At 40.8% G+C, this 19,958-nt stretch overlaps 1 protein-coding gene across 1 annotated transcript in view; it reads right to left on the reverse strand.

Moving 5' to 3' along the window:
- The window catches only part of STK39 (serine/threonine kinase 39), a 306,680-nt gene that overhangs the window by 94,558 nt on the left and 192,164 nt on the right, over positions 1 to 19,958 (reverse strand). The window contains exons 13-14 of the mRNA XM_047772806.1: positions 17,255 to 17,317; positions 14,998 to 15,065 (exon numbers count right to left, since the gene is read on the reverse strand). Of these exons, the coding sequence (XP_047628762.1) occupies positions 14,998 to 15,065; positions 17,255 to 17,317 (131 nt within the window). The remainder of the gene's footprint in view (positions 1 to 14,997; positions 15,066 to 17,254; positions 17,318 to 19,958) is intronic.

A 19,958-nucleotide genomic window follows, 5' to 3' on the forward strand; every position in this document is an offset into this window, starting at 1 on the left:
AGTGGACAGGTGGGGGAGGGGAGGAGATACAGACTAAATTGAATACAAGGTTGAAGTTTAGACTAGGCTCCACTTTCTTATACCCTGACTCACTGGAGAATTACGCCATAATGCCCAAGACGCCATTAAAATTGGGAAAGGAAGATTCGACAAAGCTCGAATCTTTCACTTTTTCCCCCAGAGAGTATAGATTATTCAATAAAGTGATTTACAAAGAATGAATGAAGGATTATTAAATAAATCTTCTAACCCTGCTTTTTTCAGTTCTCCATTTTCTTTTACATTTTCTGAGAGGGGGTGGTGAGGGAGACAGAACATTTTGAGAAAGAAAAAAGATTTCTATTAGCTACTTAGATATTGCTCAAAGTACTCGAAGCAAACTCTACACTTCCCTGCAACGCAGCAGTTAGCCTAATGCAGTCAAAAGGCCAACCTGAGGAGGAGCCTTGGTGTGCTTTACAATGTAAGAGTTTAAAATGGTATAGCCCTTGCTGTGGTAATAAACATTCATTTTAAGCCTTTTAAAGGACTAATACTTCATCTGAACATTCTCAGAGAAAACTCTTTCTTTGAGGGACAGGGCAAAACGGTTCAATCAAGCCATAAAAAGAGAATGGATCAACTACAAAAATCCCAATAGCTTTTCCACTGAGCTCACCTCGTATCCACTCCACTGCAGGAAAATCTAGAACCAACTTCAGGCAAATGGGCACAGTTTGACTTTATTGAATCCCCAGAGCTTCTGGCAAATGGGCAAATCTCCCCATAGAGAACTGACAAGCCATCCTAAAATACCCACTGAAGGGGGGCTCTGACTTACAGGACCAGTGCAGACGCAGGGCCCCACACCAGTGGGTGTGAGAGGAGCAACCCCTGGTCCCAGGAACCCCAATGTCACAGAGTGTGGTTTGCCTTTTTACCCAGGGCAGAAGCTCTCCAGCCCTTCCTGAGAAAGAGATACCTTTCCACAAATAAAACTGAGCTGAGGGTTGTGAAGAAACCTTATAGAAATATTTTGTGGCCAGGTGTGCTTTATAGCACCTCTAGTGTCCAAAATCATTAAAAATGCCACCCAAACTCATATTTTCTTTTGGAAATTAAAGTTACTTGACTATATACCTCACCGGGAAAATTCACTGTGATAAGCAGATTACCAGAGGGAAGGGTCGAGTTTTATTTTCTGCAAAATTTTAAAAAGAGTAGTTCTTGTGTTTGTATAATGGTCTGATTTCCATGTGGCCCAGAGGCTTGGAACTCTGAAGATAATCTCCACTTACTCTGTGCAGCCAAATTCTGATTAAATTAAGATCCTTATCAAGTGATGGGTTTATATTTTGCTGTGGTTCCCTAAAATCTAGTGGGTATTTTCTGCTTCTTTCTCGGTCTGTGCTTTCAAGTTCAAGTGAGTTAATGTTTTTCATCTTCTTTTAGAAACACTGGGCCAAGCTTAGGTATTTGTGAAAGGTCCCCTCCAGCTCCCAGGCACACACCTTCCTTTAACCTTCAACTCCCTTCATGAAAGCCCTCAGACTAAATGTCCTCAACTCTAGCAAACCACCCAATGCACCATGCCATTGAGAAGGTGAATTTTATCTCCCTTTGCAAAAGGAATGACGAGCGACAGCCCTGATAACCTGTGGTGATTGTGTCTAGTACCTCATAAACAGTCTGGTCCTTGCCCATATGATCTGTGAACTGTCAGCAGATGCACAGAGAGAAACAGTGTGAAACAAGCACTGCAGAATATTCTAGGTCTATGAGAGTGAGCTGGAGAAGGCGAGGACTCCCTGAGTTAACCAATTCCTTCCCAGCCACGACTTAACACCTAGGAAACACAGGTAATGATGGACAATGACATCGATGAAGGCAACCAAAAAAAAAAAAAAAGCCCTGATAACTGTCCTACTACTTGGCTCCTGTAGATTACCTTGCTTATTATGGTGATGCCCATCTAGATACAACACCAAAAGCCCAACCCATGGAAGAACTTACTGATAATCTGACTTCATTACATTTAAAAGCCTCTGCCGTGTGAAAAACAATGTCAAGAGAATAAGACACGCCATAACTGGGAGAAATATTTGAAAAGACCTGTCTGATAAAGGACTACTGCCCAACAGATAAATCTTGAAATTCAACAATAAGAAAACAAATAAAAAGAAAACAAAACAAAATGGGCCAAAAACTAAGAGACACTTTACCAACGAATAAATACAGATGGAAAGAAGCATATGAAAGGATGCTCTACATCATATGACATTGGGGAAATGAAAATTAAAATAACAAAGAGATATCACTATGCACCATTAGAAGGGCCAAAATCTTAACATGGACAATGACAATGCCAAATGCAGATGAGCATAGAGAGCAGCAGTACTCTCATTCATTGCTGGGGGAACAGAAAATGGTACAGCCACTATAGAAAAAGAGTTTGGCAATTTCTTACAAAACTAAACATACTCTTTCTTAGCATACAACTTAGCAACAATGCTCCTTGGTTTTCACCCAAAGGAATTAAAAATTTATGCCTACACAAAAATGTGCACACAGATAATTTATTCATAATTGCCAAAACTTGGAAACCAAGATGTCCTTTAATAAGTGAATGGACAAACCAAATATGAGACATACAGAAATGTACAGTACTCATAATAAGTGAATAAGAAATGAGCTATCAAGTTATGAAAAGACAAGAAGGAACCTTAAACGCACATTCCAACTACATGGCATTCTGGGCAAAGCAAACACTATGGAAACATTAAAAACAAAAAACAAAAAAAAACAGGGGTGTGTGTGAGGGGGAGGGAGGGGCTTAACAGGCAGAGCACAGAGAATTGGGGGTAATGAAAACACCCTATATGATGCTATCATGGTGGATGCATGTCATTATACATTCCCCCAAACTCATAGAATGTACAACACTAAGCGTGAGCTGTAATATAAACTATGGACTTTGAAGAATAAGGACTTGTCAGCATAGGTTCTCAGACTGTAACAAATGTTATCACACTGTTGAGGGTGTAGATAGTGAAAGGAGCTATCTATGCATGTGCGGGGAACGGGTAAATGGGAAACCTCCCTCCCTTCCTCTTAATTTCGTTCTGAACCCAAAACTGCTCTAAAAAAAAAAAAAATGACGTCTTTAAAAAAAAAATTAAGGAAACAGATTCCTCTCTAGATGCTCCTGAAAGGACTCAGCCCTTCTGACATCTTGATTTAACTCAGTGAGACCCATGTAGACTTCTGACTTACAGAACTATTAAGATAATCAATGTGTGCTGTTTTAAGTCTCTAGGTTTGCAGTAATTTATTTCAGCAGTGATAGAAAATACATAGACCAACCAATGAAATTCACTGGGCAGCAGAAATTTCCCACTATACCACCAGTTAAGAACTCTGTGAATTTTACCAAGGAGGCCCAAGTTTTCTAGCACTCTGGGAATTGCAAAATAAAGTTGAAAGTATCTTCCAGAGAGTCTGGTTTCAACAGGGAAAGAAAAGTTAATGCAAAGAAAGCTTCCAAACTGAAATATGCTTGTTACCTTTCCAAGACTCCAACATTTCAAGAAAGAAATCTTACCACTCATTATCTCCAGGGATGTGGTAACTGAGAACTGAAATAACTTTGCAAACAGACCTCAGAATTACTCCGCTCTGATCGAGGATGAGTCCTAAGAGACAACCTTCCCTGATAAAACTGGAGAAAATTTCTAGAAGGCTAAAAGCAGCAGGTTACCTCATAAGCAGCTAGGAAAGGTGGAATATAAAAAAGGATAAGACAGACAGCCTTTGCACAGGGACAGAAAGGATAATTTAACATTCTCAGGCGTTTGCTAAAATTCTGGGCTATTACCAGGCAAGGTAGCACATAATTAACATCGACTTATATGCCACCAAAACCTGAGATGTCCACTCTTTATTTTTAAGGCATTTTCTCTTCTGGCCTCTCAGTGCAATGACATTTAAAAAGTGTACAAGAAAGAAGCAAGAGTTCAGGGAAGATGTGATGTCTCAGAAATGCAGCCAAACAATTGGTCCGGCAAGTAAGACTGACTGCTGGTCAGAGCACTGCAGAGCTTACAACGAGAGAGAGGTTGGCAAGGAGGTTACCCCTCTACAGGTTGATTTTGGGGTTCTATTCCTGGCCCTGACGACCACTGGTCAAGTGACACTGCACAATTCACTGCCCTTCTGCGATTAGATGAGGACTCCCCTGCAAACATTCTGCATCAGAGCTGCTGTCGTGGGAGAGCATCAGAGGCACACCAGCTGCCTCCTATAAGCTGCCTGCAGGGGTCAGGAACACTTTTTCCTATGGAATCTTCCATCAGAGAGGGATCTAAAGGGAGGGGCCTATCACACTGACATATCAAAACTTGCATGTTGAGACCTGGTCCTGAGACCCAGAGGCAGGTATGGCCAAGGGATCCTGGTGACAAGCCTAGAGGAAGTAAACCAAGCTGGACATATTGGAAGGGCAGGGACACTGCTGTGAGGATCCTTGTTCAGCAGGATTTTTTTTATACCTCTGCCACAGAAGCCATCTCACAATTCTTACAGCATGGAGTCCATATGTATTTTAAAAAATAAAATGAGATTATACACAAAGTATTACCTTGCTTGGGAATTTCTGTAGAGGAATCTAGTAGAGAAGTATTTTTGTACACATTTCCACTGACATCAAAAACTATTGTTCTACTATAACATCTTCAGCTGCAAAAAATAAATAATACATACAATCTTGGGAGACATCTTGATATTAAAAGTTTGTGAAAAATGCCTTTAATTAAGAATCATTCAGCTGGCACTTGTGTAACACACATGTATTAATAGTCTGTGACATGCTGCTCCATAGCACAGGGAACCCTATCTAAGCACTTGGGATGGAACATGATGGAGGATAATGTGAGAAAAAGAATGTATATAAATGTGTAATTGGATCGCTTTGCTGTAGAGCAGAAATTGACAGAACATTGTACATCAAGTACAATAAAATTAAAAAAAAAAAAAAAAACGAGTCTATGACATGCTAGGTATTGTGAGAGGCTCTGGGAGAAAAAAGGAAATCTCTTGTCCCAACAGTTACGTCCCACTCATGTAACTTCCTCTAACTCCAGCCTGCTCACAGCAGCCAAGAGAAGGTTTCTTAAAGGATATGCACAAGGGGGAAGACCCCAAAAGAACAGCTGCAAAAGAGAACCCCATGTTTGTGTTCTACCATTGGAAGCATGTTATGCTTAGGAATCACTTCCTTTTCCTGGCTTCTCAGTGCAGTGCCTTGATTAAAATCTGCTCTAAGAACTCAGCCCTAAGAAAGAGTAAGGAAGCAGTGTCAGCTGCTACAGAGACTGAAGTCTTCTGCTGATCCAAGAGCTACAACCAGCTCCTATAATGCCCATGTGCTTTGACAGTGGGCTTACTCAGTGACACATCTCCACGTTTCTCAAAGTCTGAGAGCATTTCAGCAAGGTCATAATCCAGTGCGACAGGAGATTTTTCTACTGGGCAGTTTTTACACATCATTTTTGCACATGTAAGCTGTTATATACTGCCACACTGAAAAACTGGGAACTCCATAAATATCAAATAATACTTTTCAAGGAATATGTTTTGGCACATTCAGCCAAAATATAAGGCAGCCACTTCAAAGAACTGTGTAGATTTATACTCGTAGATATAAAAGGACATCAAAGACATTACCAAACAGATTATAAAACACTGTGCTATATGAAATATTTACACAATGATATTAAAAAAAAGTATAAATTGACACAAGTATAGGAGTTTCCTTGTGGTGCAGTAGGTTAAAGACCTGGGACTGTCACTACTGCTGTGACTCTGGTTCAATCCCTAACCCAGGAATTTCCACATGCTACAGGAGCAGCCAAAATCAGAAAGGAAAAAAAAATTTAACACAGGTCTAGAAAAGAGTAGAAAAATATCTATCAAGAGGCTAATAATGATGTATTTTTAGGTAAGAGGATTATGTAAGATTTTATATCTTGTTTTCTTTTAATTTACTTTGATTTACTCAATTTCTAAGATGACCATACATTGCTTGAAAATAAAGAACTCAATACATTCCCTATTGCTAGAAGGTATTTGTACTCACAAACATCTTCTTGCTCCATTGTCAGAAAAAACAAATGGCATTATCTCATTATGAATGGTTTTTCATTCTTCTATTTTGCTTTCCTTACATTACCAAATTTTTCTCAACACAAATCTTCCTTTTTTTAGCATATTTACCAGTAGAAGGAGTTTGTATATACAAAAGACCTACACCCTGCACCACCCCATATACCAGACCATCAGTAACACTGGATTAACACTAGAAGGCACAGTCTCCAGTCTAAATGTACTAGCTCCGTCACTGTAGGAAAGCTTCTTAACATCTCTGATCTTTCATTTTCACCTGTGAGTAGCAAACATCAGATGAAAGAAAAAATTTAAATCAAGCAAGTGATGTGAATGGTGCTTTTAAAACTGTAAGATGCAACAGATGCAGACTGCTCTTTTCATCATCATCTTTAGTGTCTCCTGCAAAATAGTCTCAGGTATTCCTGCCACAACTTTTTCTAGGGCCGCACCCGTAGCATATGGAGGTTCCCAGTCTAGGGGTTGAATCGGAGCAACAGCTGCTGGCCTATGCCACAGCCACAGCAATGCAGGATCTTTAACCCACTGAGTGAGGCCAGGGATCGAACCCACAACCTCATGGTTCCTAGTCAAATTAGTTTCAGCTGAGCCATGACAGGAACTCCCTTGTCACAATATTTAATGATGAGTTTATCGGGAAACAATGTTAGAAAAATACTCAGGTAAAATGTCAATGAGAAGACAGGTACATGTAACAATCCTGAAAAGCACACAAGGGTCTAACGGCATTCAAAATAGAACCAAAAAGAGCATAGACGCAGGGTCAAGTGGAGAAGAGCAAGGACTAGGTGTTCAAGGGACCCTGGCTCAAGACCTGTTCCTGCTTCATCTGAGCTGTAAGGTATTGGACAACTAACCCTGTGACTTTACACTTAATCTCTCACCTGTGAAATGTCAGCAACAACAGTACCAATGTTGTGGAGGTTTTGTGATGATTGAACACGACAAAGGACACACAGTGCTCATCGTGGAGCCTGGTCGATACTAGAAACTTCATCTTTCAGAAGGACCTCGTTTATGACACAGCTAAGATGTGCTAAGATGTGCAAGAGTGGCTCTAATTCTCAGAGGAAAGTTAATTACGAGAGGAGAACATACCAAAACGTTAGATAAAATGCTAAATATTTTTCATATTAAAGAACAGTATTTCTAATAACTTGGTGCCTCCATAATAATACATACCACTCTACTGAAAAAACATAGTCTTGTCAGAAATAATTTAAATCTGATAAGGTCCTTAACCAAAGACCACAGCCTGACACTGAACCTGGATTCAATCTCACCAGTACTCTTCTCAAAACGTGGATATTGAAAAAAAAAAATAAACATTGGTTACTATGGGAACAAGTAACCCAAAGGTAACACTCAGACAAAAAGGCTCTCACCTTCCTTTAACTACCCATAGCTCTTCTTTTCATCTGTCTTCTTATTGCATTTATCACTTTTCCCTTGTGTTAGAGTCATTTGCGCAGGGCCTGATCTATCCGCCTACATGGTAAGCTCTTTGAGTGCAGAAACCCTGTCATATTCATCTTCGGATTTTCAACAAAGCCTTGCACAAAGCAAGCCATAAATAAGTGGTTTGTCGAGAGGAAAAAAAAAGAGCATGTACTAAAAAGCACTGCCACAATTGGACACTATGCCTACACTAGTTAACCTTTTGGAGAAGAATTAATCAAGCCTCCCAACCACTTGACTAGTAAGAATTATGCAATTAACCCGATTTTACGGGCTAGAGAATCATTTAAGAATTCTGATCCCTCCTGAATGATGATAACATGGAATTAGAATCCAGACATACTGATGCTAAAATGGTGAACAACATTGTTTTTTAACAGCTACAGATTTCTTTATGAAATTATAACTTACTAAGTCTATACTTTATCGGTACCTGAGTTCATCTTTCAATAGATAAACTAAAATAGTAAGTCAACTTAGGCAATGTTGTCATGCTAAAGGATTTCTGTTAAAGGAGATATCCTATTTTAGAGATCATTTTTCCCTATAAGCAGGAAAGCTACTGGGTTTGTCTAGGGGGTTTAACTGGCTTATCAAAGTCTAATGATAGTGCTACATAATAAGCAAGTAAATTCATTATGAGCAAACTGATGGAACAGATAAAAGTGCATCCGTGTGACAACCGTCACAGTTGCCTTCAGCAAAACTAACTGCAATCCACAGGGCTGAGCTGTCAAAGCATGAACAGCATCCAATAAAAAAGAATTAACAATTTAACTGATAAGTTTATCATTTTTCCAAATCACTGAGCCTGACTATGAAAAACATATGTTTTATGTCGAATACATGACTATTCTATTTTATGAAAAATACACTAATGACAAAATATTTGTGCCACTGTCTAACTCAAACCAGGAATTGTGATAACATCTACAGACAGTGTATAAATTATGAAGTGGCCCACTTTGCATGTTTCTCCTGAGATGTATTTCAGAGGACTTTCCTGTCTTGTACCTGACTTTTCAATACTCAATTTTTTGATGAGATCACCATGCACACAATGGACCAGAGAACATCTGCAGAAAAGTACATATATGGAAAAAGAAACACCTACATTTTAACAATTTCAGGCATTTAATTCAGGAGCTCTAAGGTCTAATCCTTTTTCCCCAACCTTACATAAAACAGGTCAGATTTAAAAACAAGTTAAAAAAACAATATTATATTTTTTCAAAGAAGGAACTGAGCTTTGCCTCCTCAGTCTTTGGCTTATGATCACCAAAGATGAGTAAGAGAGAAATAAATACACTACTTGTAGCCAAAATGTACTTGTGTTTTCTTGAGAAACTGACAGTTTAAAAAATAAAATCTCCCTGTTTCCTACTCACAGGACGACGGTGAGGTTTACACTTCAACTTAGGGAACGAAGCCATATTCCTAGCAGGTAGATCTATAAAGCGTATGTCAAGTGACCTTTCCAAGAGGTGGAGAAGGCAGCCACCCAGATAGCTTTAGTTAAGGACAATGAAAGGCTGGCCTGTACTAATGTCTACCCACTAGACCTGTGGAGCACAATACACATATACGTCACGCCCAGATGGCCTTAGGAGATGAGAAAGGCAGGCACCCTGTTTCCTAATACCTGACAGCCACATGATGTCTAGACCAGTGATGGGCAAGGGCAGAATGAGCGTATATTTGTGTGTGTGCATAAATAGATATGCATGTATTTGTGAGTGCATATAAATGCGTGTGTTTATCTATGTACCATACACATAGATCAGAAGCTTTTTTTTTTTTTTTTTTTTGGTCTTTTGTCTTTTGTTGTTGTTGTTGCTATTTCTTGGGCCGCTCCCGCGGCATATGGAGGTTCCCAGGCTAGGGGTTGAATCGGAGCTGTAGCCACCGGCCTACGCCAGAGCCACAGCAACGTGGGATCCGAGCCGCGTCTGCAACCTACACCACAGCTCACGGCAACGCCAGATCGTTAACCCACTGAGCAAGGGCAGGGACCGAACCCGCAACCTCATGGTTCCTAGTCGGATTCGTTAACCACTGCGCCACAACGGGAACTCCAAGATCAGAATCTTGATGTGGAGATGCAAAGGAATGATAAGGGTACAAAAGGGCACATGGATTTTCTAAAATTTGATCTGCACTGGACAGAACCACCTTCCAGCTTCCCCTCCCACAGGTTGGTCAGGAGATAACTCGTAAAGGCCCAGAGGTGGTCCAAGTGACTCAGAATAAATTTCAAACAGGGACTGAGGTATGAAAACATTGTATGGCAGGGACCAACACTAAACAGCACATTTTTTGATACTCAAAGAGCATGAAGGTTCTAAGAGAAGGAGGTGTGACCTATAAGGGGTGCTGGTGGTTCCAGAAAAGAGCAGGAGACTGTGCCCTGTACCCAGGAGGTCACCAAGGGCAACTCTAGGACCCAGATTTGCTTGTGATGGAAGCAGAGATTCTGAAACTGGAGTTTGTGAGGTGTGCTCATAGATTCCTCTGGGAATGTCTTTTAAATGCACTGTTTCCATTTTGATGATAACCACACTCACACGCACGTTTATATTCTGGGTCATAAGGATAATGTCCATTTCAGAGACCAAGCTACTGACTCCGCCTTAAATTCACAATCACTAAGCTCAAAGCCATTCTACCATATTCCCCCAAGGAGTTTCCTCTCTAGCTCTCCCACCTGATTCTCTCTTTTTTTCCAACCTTCCATCTTTTCCTTCCTCACTCTCAAGTGAGGACACTCCTTATCTTGCTGAGAGAACAGACTTAACAGAAGAAGACTTCCACAAGCCCAAACTCAAGTCCATCAACCTCCTTACACCTCTGCCTGCCCTCTCATCATGGGGGGGGGGGGGGGCTCTAACCCACTCTCCTGTCTAAGGCTGACAAGGACATGGATGCCTGGGCACTACCCCTCTCCCCCCCGACATCTGAGGACATCAGCTGACACTGTCCCCTTTCTCATGTCATTTTTCTTCTCTGTTGGATCATTTTCATTAAATAATTTTTTAAAAGATTTATCTTAATGCCATATTCCATTAAACCGCCACCCCATCTATTTGCTCCCCTGTATAGCAAATCTCTGGCAAGGGTTGTCCACACTAACAAATCATCTGGCTTTATTGTATTAGGTTACCTCTCACCAAGCTGTTCTGAACCCAGTTCTATCAGGCTTTTGTCCACGCCAGTCCACTGAAATAACTCTTGCCAAGGTTCAGAATGTGCTGCCTATTGCCAAATACAGTGGTGAATTCTTAGTTCCCAGGCACTTGATCTGTAACAACTGATGCAGCTTTTCACTCTGTTCTTGCGACACCGCCTCTCTTTGGCTTAAGGGACCACCATTCTCTCCTCTACCTCACCAGCCTTTCCTCACCTCTGTTGACGGCTTCTCCTGAGCGTGAAACAGACCACTTCTCTTCTTGACCATCAATCACTCCCTAGGTGAGCTCATACAATTTCATAGCTTTAAAAACCGCATGCGCCAACAGTTCTCAAATTCATCTCTCTAGCCCAGAAATGTACCTCCTTTGAAATCCAGACCCATGTACCCAAATGTCTACTTGACACAATTACATAGATATCTACTAGGCAACTCAAACTTAACATGTCTAAAACTGAATTCTTGCTTCTGTACAAACCTGCCAACTCCAGCTCCCTTCCCCATCTCAGGAGATAGCAACTCCACCTGTCCGTATTTTCAGGCCCACACCTTGAGTGATTTTTCAAGTTGTCTCTCTTCCATCTGGAATCCAATAATTGCTGTCATGTCAATTACTCCCGGCCCTGGTCCAGGTCACATCATCATTCTCAGCACTGTGATAACAGACTGCCAACAGGCTCTCCACTTTCACCCTGAACAATCTTTATATGGTCTAGTCTCTGTAAAGCAATCACAGTGCTTATTTAAAAACTTAACTCAGGTCATGTAATTTTCTGCTAACAAACCTTCCGTGGTTTCCTACCTGCAAAGAGTGAAACCCAAAGTCTTTACCCCAGGCTAGACGGCCGTACATGATTCAGCCCCTGCTAATCCTTGGACTCATCCCCTGCCACTCTGGCCACACTGGTTCCCTGGCTGTTTCTGTAACTGCTATGATGAGCTTCCTGCTCAGAATCTTTGCAATTGAAGTTAAGAGTTTTAACTAGAAAAACAACCCCCCCACCCAAGGAAGCAGCTACCTGCCTCCCAGCAGCTTTGCTTGCCACATACCACCCTTCTTGTAACCTTGTAGCAACTTTATGTCTTAAGTCTTTGCTAGCAACCCTGCAAAATGTGCTCCAAGCATTGCTTGTCAGTTTCGCTTTTGTAATCTTGTTTGCTCAGCTTCTTAGGCAGGAACTCTTTGTCTGCTCCAGGAAGGTGGAGGGCCAAGACTGCTTGCAAGGCAAAACCCTAAGGCCTAGAAATCTGTGTTGTAAAAAGCTACCCAGGACAAAGACATGGTACTCAGACTCTGGATAAAATAGCTCTGAGCCCACACTGGTGCTGAATAAACCTGGCAGTGCCACTTGTCTCTCTGCTGCCGCAGTTTGTGCAACACAATCACCATTTGCTCTGCCTAGAATGCTCTTCCGCCAAGCAACTTCATGGCTTGATTCCTCATTTCTGTCAGGGGTCTGCACAAATATCCCTTTATTTAGAGTGCCCATAGATGGCAGGTAGAATTCTATGATGACTCTGACCTTCCTGCCCCTTGATGTACATGCCCCGTATAAGTGTCTCCTCTAGTGTGACAGGGAACTTTAAATGTGATGGGTTGTTACTCCTGGGATTAAGGTATGTTATATGACAAAGGACAAGAGATTTTGCTGGTGTAATTCATGTTCCAAATCAATTCATCTGGACTTAATCAAAAGGGAGATGAGTCTAGATGAGACTGGTTTAATTAGGTGAAAAATCTTTAACAGAGGGCCTGAATCTTGGAGGGGAGGTGTGTGGTCACTGGCTGGCTGCCCCTGAAAAAGGCAAAGTCGAGCTGTGAACTGTCTGGAGTGGGGGTGGCCTTTAGGTGCAACGAAAATGGGCTGACTTAGGAAAAACAGACAGTGTGAATTACAAAAACAAAAACAAAAACAAAAATCACCATGCTCTTACTACTGTACTCCAGCCTGCTGAGATCATATCCGGATTCCTACATTTAAATATGGATCATACACGTAAAACGGACAATGTTAAACTAGAAAGTGATAGCACAAAGAGAGTTCTTAGATAAAATAGGTCTTAAACTAATTCCTTTCCTCCATAACTTCTTAGATTCTTTAATGTTAATTAATGTTCCTGTGATTTCCCAAAAAGGGTGTGTGTGTGTGTGTGTGTAGGTGTATATGATAGATGGATACAATAAGGGTAAGTAAGGAGACTTGGGAGGGGGAATGGAGAACTACATTGTGAGGAGCAAGGCTAAAGTTACTTCCACTGTTCCGCCCAGGAAAGGAAAAGAGTGAAAACCCTTTTGGCAACAAATGCCCTCAGCAAAGAGAGGGAAGGCAGTTGTTTTACATGGTCCTAGAACCTAGAGCAAAACAGTATTTGGAAGCAATGCTCAAAAAATATGCATCATGGGAGTTCCCATCGTGGCACAGTGGTTAACGAATCCGACTAGGAACCATGAGGTTGCAGGTTCAATCCCTGGCCTTGCTCAGTGGGTTAAGGATCCAACCCAACGTTGCTGTGAGCTGTGGTGCAAGTCGAAGATGTGGCTTGGATCCTGTGTTGCTGTGGTTGTGGTGTAGGCAGGTGGCTACAGCTCCGATTCAACCCCTAGCCTGGGAACCACCATATGCCACGGGAGTGGCCCTAGATAAGGCAAAAAGACAAAAAAAAAAAAAGCATGTTAACACACTCTTCAAAAGACATTTCTCCAGGGAGTCTGATATCTGCTCTAAGGGTCAGAATTTGAGCCCACAACAGGAGGGTTGGTTGAATCTTCAGGAAGACATAGGATGAAAACTACTCGGTATCACCAGAGTGATCATGGAAAAAGGGTGAACTGAAGGATGCACTGAGCTGGGTAAACATCCAGCAGGACACAAAAGAAAAGGCTTCTGCATATGTTGAGTAGGAGACTGGAGGACCATGTTCTAAAGGTCACTCCCCACACTGTATGTATGCTCAGCGGGCTGGACAGTACTCTCACCTTTGCATCTCAAAGACAAATACCTTACCCTGACACTGAGCCAGTTTCTCAAAAATACTGGTGCAATGATTGAGGAAACAGACAAGTGAACAATAAAAGAAGTACCTGGTTCCCAAGTCAAACAAAAAGGGAACAGGCTAGTTCATTCTTCGGAGATTGCTATATACACTAATTGTGAATCACAATCACGGCTACTCTCAAATAAAGGAAAATAGTCTTGTGGTAATTTCACACCGTGACTTGGAAATCAGCTCTGAACATCACACTGAGGGGAGCTGTGAGGTTCCCATGGTAAGTATATGGAAATGCACTGTGGGGTGGTAAATGATTGGCAGAAGGAAGGGGTGATTATGGCGATGATAATCTACCCTGACAGATTACGGTAAATCAGAGGGCTGGAAACTAACCTTGAAAATGAACCCACGTTTTACAGTCATACATCTGAAAAAAGGCCCATTAGCCATGTGTTTTATTTGTTTAATTGTCGAAAGAGGACGCATTTATAACCTGCTTTCAAACACCTTTAAAAAATGTGATGCTGTTCTGATTGACATGGTAAATTAAGGTAATTTAAGCAAATTTCTTTTGTCTTTGAGATACTAAATTCTTAACAAAGAATATACATTAAGCGGACTTTGGGTTTAAAAAATCCTTGAAATACAAAGCTTTCATTCCCTAGCTACAAAGACTTGACTGTCAGGCACGGTATTTGTATCCATTTCCTAGAAGACTGAGGGGTCTTTCAAAATATATCTATCATTTCTCCACAGTGGCTGATCAAACCTGTCACTGAAAAATGTTCTGAACAGGCAACTTGTCGTACAAGCATGGTTTATTTCTGTCAGAGGCTGACTGCTGAAGTGTGAAAGAAACTCATTAAAAATCTCTTACTGTGATCTTACATTGTAAAAAAAGAATAGAAAAACAGAGACAGAAAAAAATCCAAGAAAAGGAAAGGAAAGGAAAAAAAAAAACCCAAATCTTAATGAAGGGTACACACGGAGCCTGAAGATATACTCATATGGTGCTTTTCTTTGTTAATTCTTCTTGAGGAAGCAATTAGAAGAGAGCAATTAGTCCTGGGAATATAGCACACACTGGCTATTTGGGGAAATCAAGGAAGTTAATTTTATTTTATGCTAATATTATGAAAAGCTAGTGAAGGAGATAGAATATTGTACTAGAGGAAAAGTGATTGCAAAACAATACTATTTACCTTAATCTTAAAACGAGGTTCACGGCACAGGAGGCTTCTCTGTAGTCTTCACTGGCATTGGGTAGGCCCTTTAAAAACAAAAGCAGCAGACTGTTATAAACCCAGGCAACAAATGCATAAAATCATGCATCACAGCCCTTGATTCAGAAGAGTCCTTCATAACTGTGGATCCCAATGCTTCATACAGAAAGCCACAGTCATAAGATGAGCCCTATGAACAACTGGCATAAGCTGCAAAGAAGGTTCAGCCATTAAAAGGGTAGTTTGTAACCTGAGCCATGGACTGTACTGCCTGGGCCTTGGTGACACATGGACGTTAGATGCTTTAAACCTCAGGATGCAGAGGAAGAAGGAACCCAGTAGCTTTGGTCACTGGGGGCCTTTTTTTGCCTTCTCACCTAGAGCCTATTTCCTTGAACATGGATCGTCAACCATGAATGCCTCTCTTGCACAGTCCCTCCCTACCTGAGGAGTCCCTGGACACAAGACCTCCCTGTTGGAGTAGAAAAATAAGGGATGCTGGCCAAGGCTTGGCTTTGCCACTGACCAGTTACACAACTAAGTGCAAGTCATTCTCCAAACCTATTTTCTCATTTACAAAATGAGGATAACACTTGCCTGGGAGAACAAAATAACATATGAAAATTAGTTAAACCACATCATGGCATACAATATTAGGCATCCCAATCCCTTCCTCTGCTTTCTTTATTCTCTTTGCCTTCTGTGTTGTTATTCTCTCTCTTTTTCCCTTTTTAAGGCGGCAACTGCACCATGTGGAAGTTCCTGGGCTAGGGGTTGAATTGCACCACAGCTAAAGCAACAACAGATCCAAGCCACATCTTGTGGCAATACCAGATCCTTAACCCAGTGAGCAAGGCCAAGGATCGAACCAGCATCCTTGCAGAGACTATGACAGGTCCTTAACCCACTAAGCCACAATGGGAACTCTTGTGTTGTTATTCTTAACTTGGCTTTTATCTAATTCAACAATCCCTTATGGTTTATCTCAAGGTGTTTTACAGAGTTGCCAGGTACAATGTAAACAGACCTACACTGAATCCTGGCTCTGCCTCTAGACAGACGGGCAACCTTGGTCAAGCCACTTTACCTCTGCAAGTCTTTGCTTCCTCAGCAATAAAATAAGGGCCAAGGACTAAATGCTAGGCCTGCAACCATGAAACCCCATCACTCTGTCTCCTCAGCATACAAGTGTTTCATAAAATGCAAATCAGGTAGAATACAAATAAATTTAAACAGAATCTGCAGATTTGGGATGGGGGGGATGTGATCCCAAGGCTGGTGACACTTGATGCTATAGCCACTTTGAGAGCCAAAGGGCTTGCCCCCCTCCCTTTTTTTTTTTTTTAACATGAAAGATGTTGCAAGTTTATGTTATCTTTTGTTATGGCATATGGAAGTTCCCAGATTAGGGGGCGAATCGGACTGCAGCTGCTGGCCTACGTAACAGCCACAGCAATGCCAGATCCGAGCTGCATCTGCAACCTACACCACAGCTCACAGCAATGCCAGATCCTTAATCCACTGAGCAAGGTCAGGGATCGAACCCACCTCCTCATGGATACTAGTTAGGTTCATTACTGCTGAGCCATGACAGGAACTCCAGGGCTTGCCTATTAATTATTCAGCAAAATTGGAATGGGGGCCTGCTCTCTGGTTCTACATCGAGATTCCCTGCCCTGGATTGCTCAGCATCCTTCATCAGCACCCAACACAACTTGTGGCACATGTGTTCTATCACATAATTTTCATACAACTTAACAGTCATTGGACTATTATTCTTACAAGGTAAGATGCAGAGATAAATTGGCCTGGGTAATTCAATGATAAAAAATTATGAAAACAGAGAAGTCCAACCGGGGGCAAAAAGGAAAAGTATCAATTAACTGTAATATTTTGTGGCTGAAATCTAGCAAAACGGTGAGTAATTTCTCTCTTTTTCTTATTTCACACAGTACCAGCAATTTCAGAATGAGTCTGGTAATCAGTTCTTGCTCTTGAACCTAACATTTAAAGACTGGATGTCCTGAATATCATGGTCAATAGCGACAGTGCTCTTTTCTCCATACCTATTAAAAAGAGAGTTTACAAGCCTCTGATTTGGAAGCACTACCCCAATATTGTCCATCTTTCCAAAATGTCGGGGTTTTGTTTAAAAAAAAGAAAAAAAAAGAAAGAAAGAAAAAAGAAATCTGTCTTCAAAGCATCTTGAAAGTAAAGGACAGGCAGAGAAACATACCTGAGAGTCCTGCACAGAAAGGGACTGAATCTGCTCCGGGATGCTACTGGCGTTCACCGCGATCTGTTAAGAGAATCATCATTATAAGCACTTAGGGAAACCAAAATGAGACATTAAGGTCAGTGTGGATACATTAGGTCTCAGCAGAGACGAAAGTCTTAAATAGTTTAAGTAATTTTTAAGCACCATTTCCCAGAGTGTGGTCCTTTGACTACCTGCATTGGTGCCACCTAGCACACAGGTTAAGGATTCCTGAGAACCACCCAGTCTATGATGAATTTCATGGAGATAGGAGAGGATCTGTGTCCCAGGTGATCCTTAGGCTTTTAGAGAGCCACCGAGCTAATAGGAAAGGGCACAGACTATTTGATATTTTTAAACTTGATAACAGAAAGATGCCTTGGGACCATTTTTTCTTGTCTTGCAACTTCATCTCAAGGGCTCCCTAATGAAAGGCTGTTAGATTTAGCAAAACATCCCCCTTTAATCATGACTTTGAACAATTTATTTACAGCCCTGGAACTCAAAAATACCTAAGGGTAGCTGGATTTTAAAAACACATTTTCCCCAAAAGAAAAACTGGAGTGATCAGTATATTTTTCTCTATAAGCTGGAAACCTGACCCTAATGTGATACCCGAAATATTTTTGTCTCAAGCCTTACTTTTGTCAACTCTGCCTTTCAAGTTGAAACAAAACTTGAAAGACAAACTAAAAGAGAAACAGCAATGACAAAGAATGAAACATATTTATATTATTTCCTAAACTTAATATCAATTCTAAAATTATCAGAAGTCATCAGAAATTTGAGGCAAGAGTCTTTTAAGAACATAAAACTCTTAATCTGTGCATCTGCAAAAAAACCCACTATGATTGGAATGAAGAAATAGGGAGAAATGTACTGATGTCTGCAATTTACTTTGAAATGCACCCAAAAATGAAGATGGACCAATGAATGAATAGACGGCTATGCATAAGATGCAAATATAGTCACAGCAGAATCCAGGTGATTGTTGTGGGGACATTTGCTATAAAATGCTTTTAATGCTACCATACTTTGAAAAATGTTCACAGTAAAATTTTGCGGGGAAATGACTATGTTAGAAGAACATACAAATTGTGTTCATTGACCAGCCAGAGGGTCTTGGCCTAACCTAAATTATTTCTTGTAAAGAATCTTTCAGGCTGCTTCTACAATCTTTAATGTTTTTTTAAAAACATTAAAGAAAAAATTTATTGAAGTATAGATGATTTACAATGTTGTGTTAGCTACCCAGTGTACAGCCAAGTGGTTCAGTTATACAGTTAAAAGTATATATATTTTTTTTTTCCATTACAGTTTATCACAGGATATCGAATGTAGTTCCCTGTGCTCTATAGTAGAGCCTTGTTGTTTAACTATTTTATATCTAATAGTTTGTATCTGCTAATCCCAAATTCTCTTTCCCCTGTGGCAACCTTAAGTTTGTTTTCCATATCTGAGTCTATTTCTGTTTTGTAAATAAGTTCATTCTTCATTGAAGTCTGAAATACAACCAAAAACCATATAAGCACTTACAGAATCTCCTACCTTTAGTCAAAGAACCATTGCAATCTGGAAAATTCTTAATGGCATTTACCAGAGGGGCATGAGAAGCAAATATAAATTCCCTTTCCCTGAGGAGGCCCCATCTCCTGCCCTGTTCTCTTATGCTTGGACAATCAGTGGAATGGAGAGCTATTTAAACTGGACTAGGGGGCTGGAACCCCCCACACACACACCCTCAAACCTCACTGTGTAGGTGGTAACCCTGCATGTAATAAAGAAACCAGCCTCTGGCTCTCACTGGTGCCGAAAATGCACAAAGATGCACAGGAGTGGTGGAGAGGGAGGTTCCCTGCACAAAACATCTTCCCTGTCAACCAAGTGTCGTCTGCCAAATTTCACCATCATGGATCCCATTCTATCAGTTTAGGGCATACCTTTTGGGTGTACATTTTAAAACGTAAAACCTTATAAGAAAGCTAAAACATTAGGCAGCTATCACTCACTAGCAGTATAATATAAATTTGTCTACCAAATTTTTTTTGGGGGGGGGGCTTTTAAACAGTTTGCTATGAGAAGGGCACTTGGGAGAATGGGTGTTTGGATAGGAGGGGGAGAGAAAAGTAATAGATTAATGTTAGATGCCCCCTTGGAGCTAGGCCTCAGGGACTAGGTCAAAGAGGAAAAGATCTTAGAATGGAGAGAGGAAAGGGACAACATTTGCTTTCCAACTTTCCACAGAGCTCCACCTCAGCTTCTCATTTTCTGATGAGCAGACGCCAACTATTATATGCAGAATGGATGAACAATAGGGTCCCGCTATTATAGAACAGGAAACTATAGTCAACATCCTGTGATAAACCATAATGGAAAAGAACATGAAAAATAATACAATTTTGTATAACTGAATCACTTTGCTTACAGTACAAATGAACACAAAAGTTTAAATCAACTGCACTTCAATATTTAAAAAAAATTTTTTTTTTTAAAAACCAAACCAAATCTAAAACAAACAAAAATACTGTGGCTAAATGCAATGTATTATCCTGGACTGGATCCTGGAACAGGAAAAGGATGTCAGTGGACAAACCAGTGAAATAAAAACACAGTCTGAGGTTGAGCGGATAGTAATAGAGCACTGCTGATTTGGGGTTGTGATCAACATGACAGGGTCACAAAA

Source organism: Phacochoerus africanus, chromosome 3 (assembly GCF_016906955.1).
Source record: "Phacochoerus africanus isolate WHEZ1 chromosome 3, ROS_Pafr_v1, whole genome shotgun sequence".
NCBI lineage: Eukaryota > Metazoa > Chordata > Mammalia > Artiodactyla > Suidae > Phacochoerus > Phacochoerus africanus.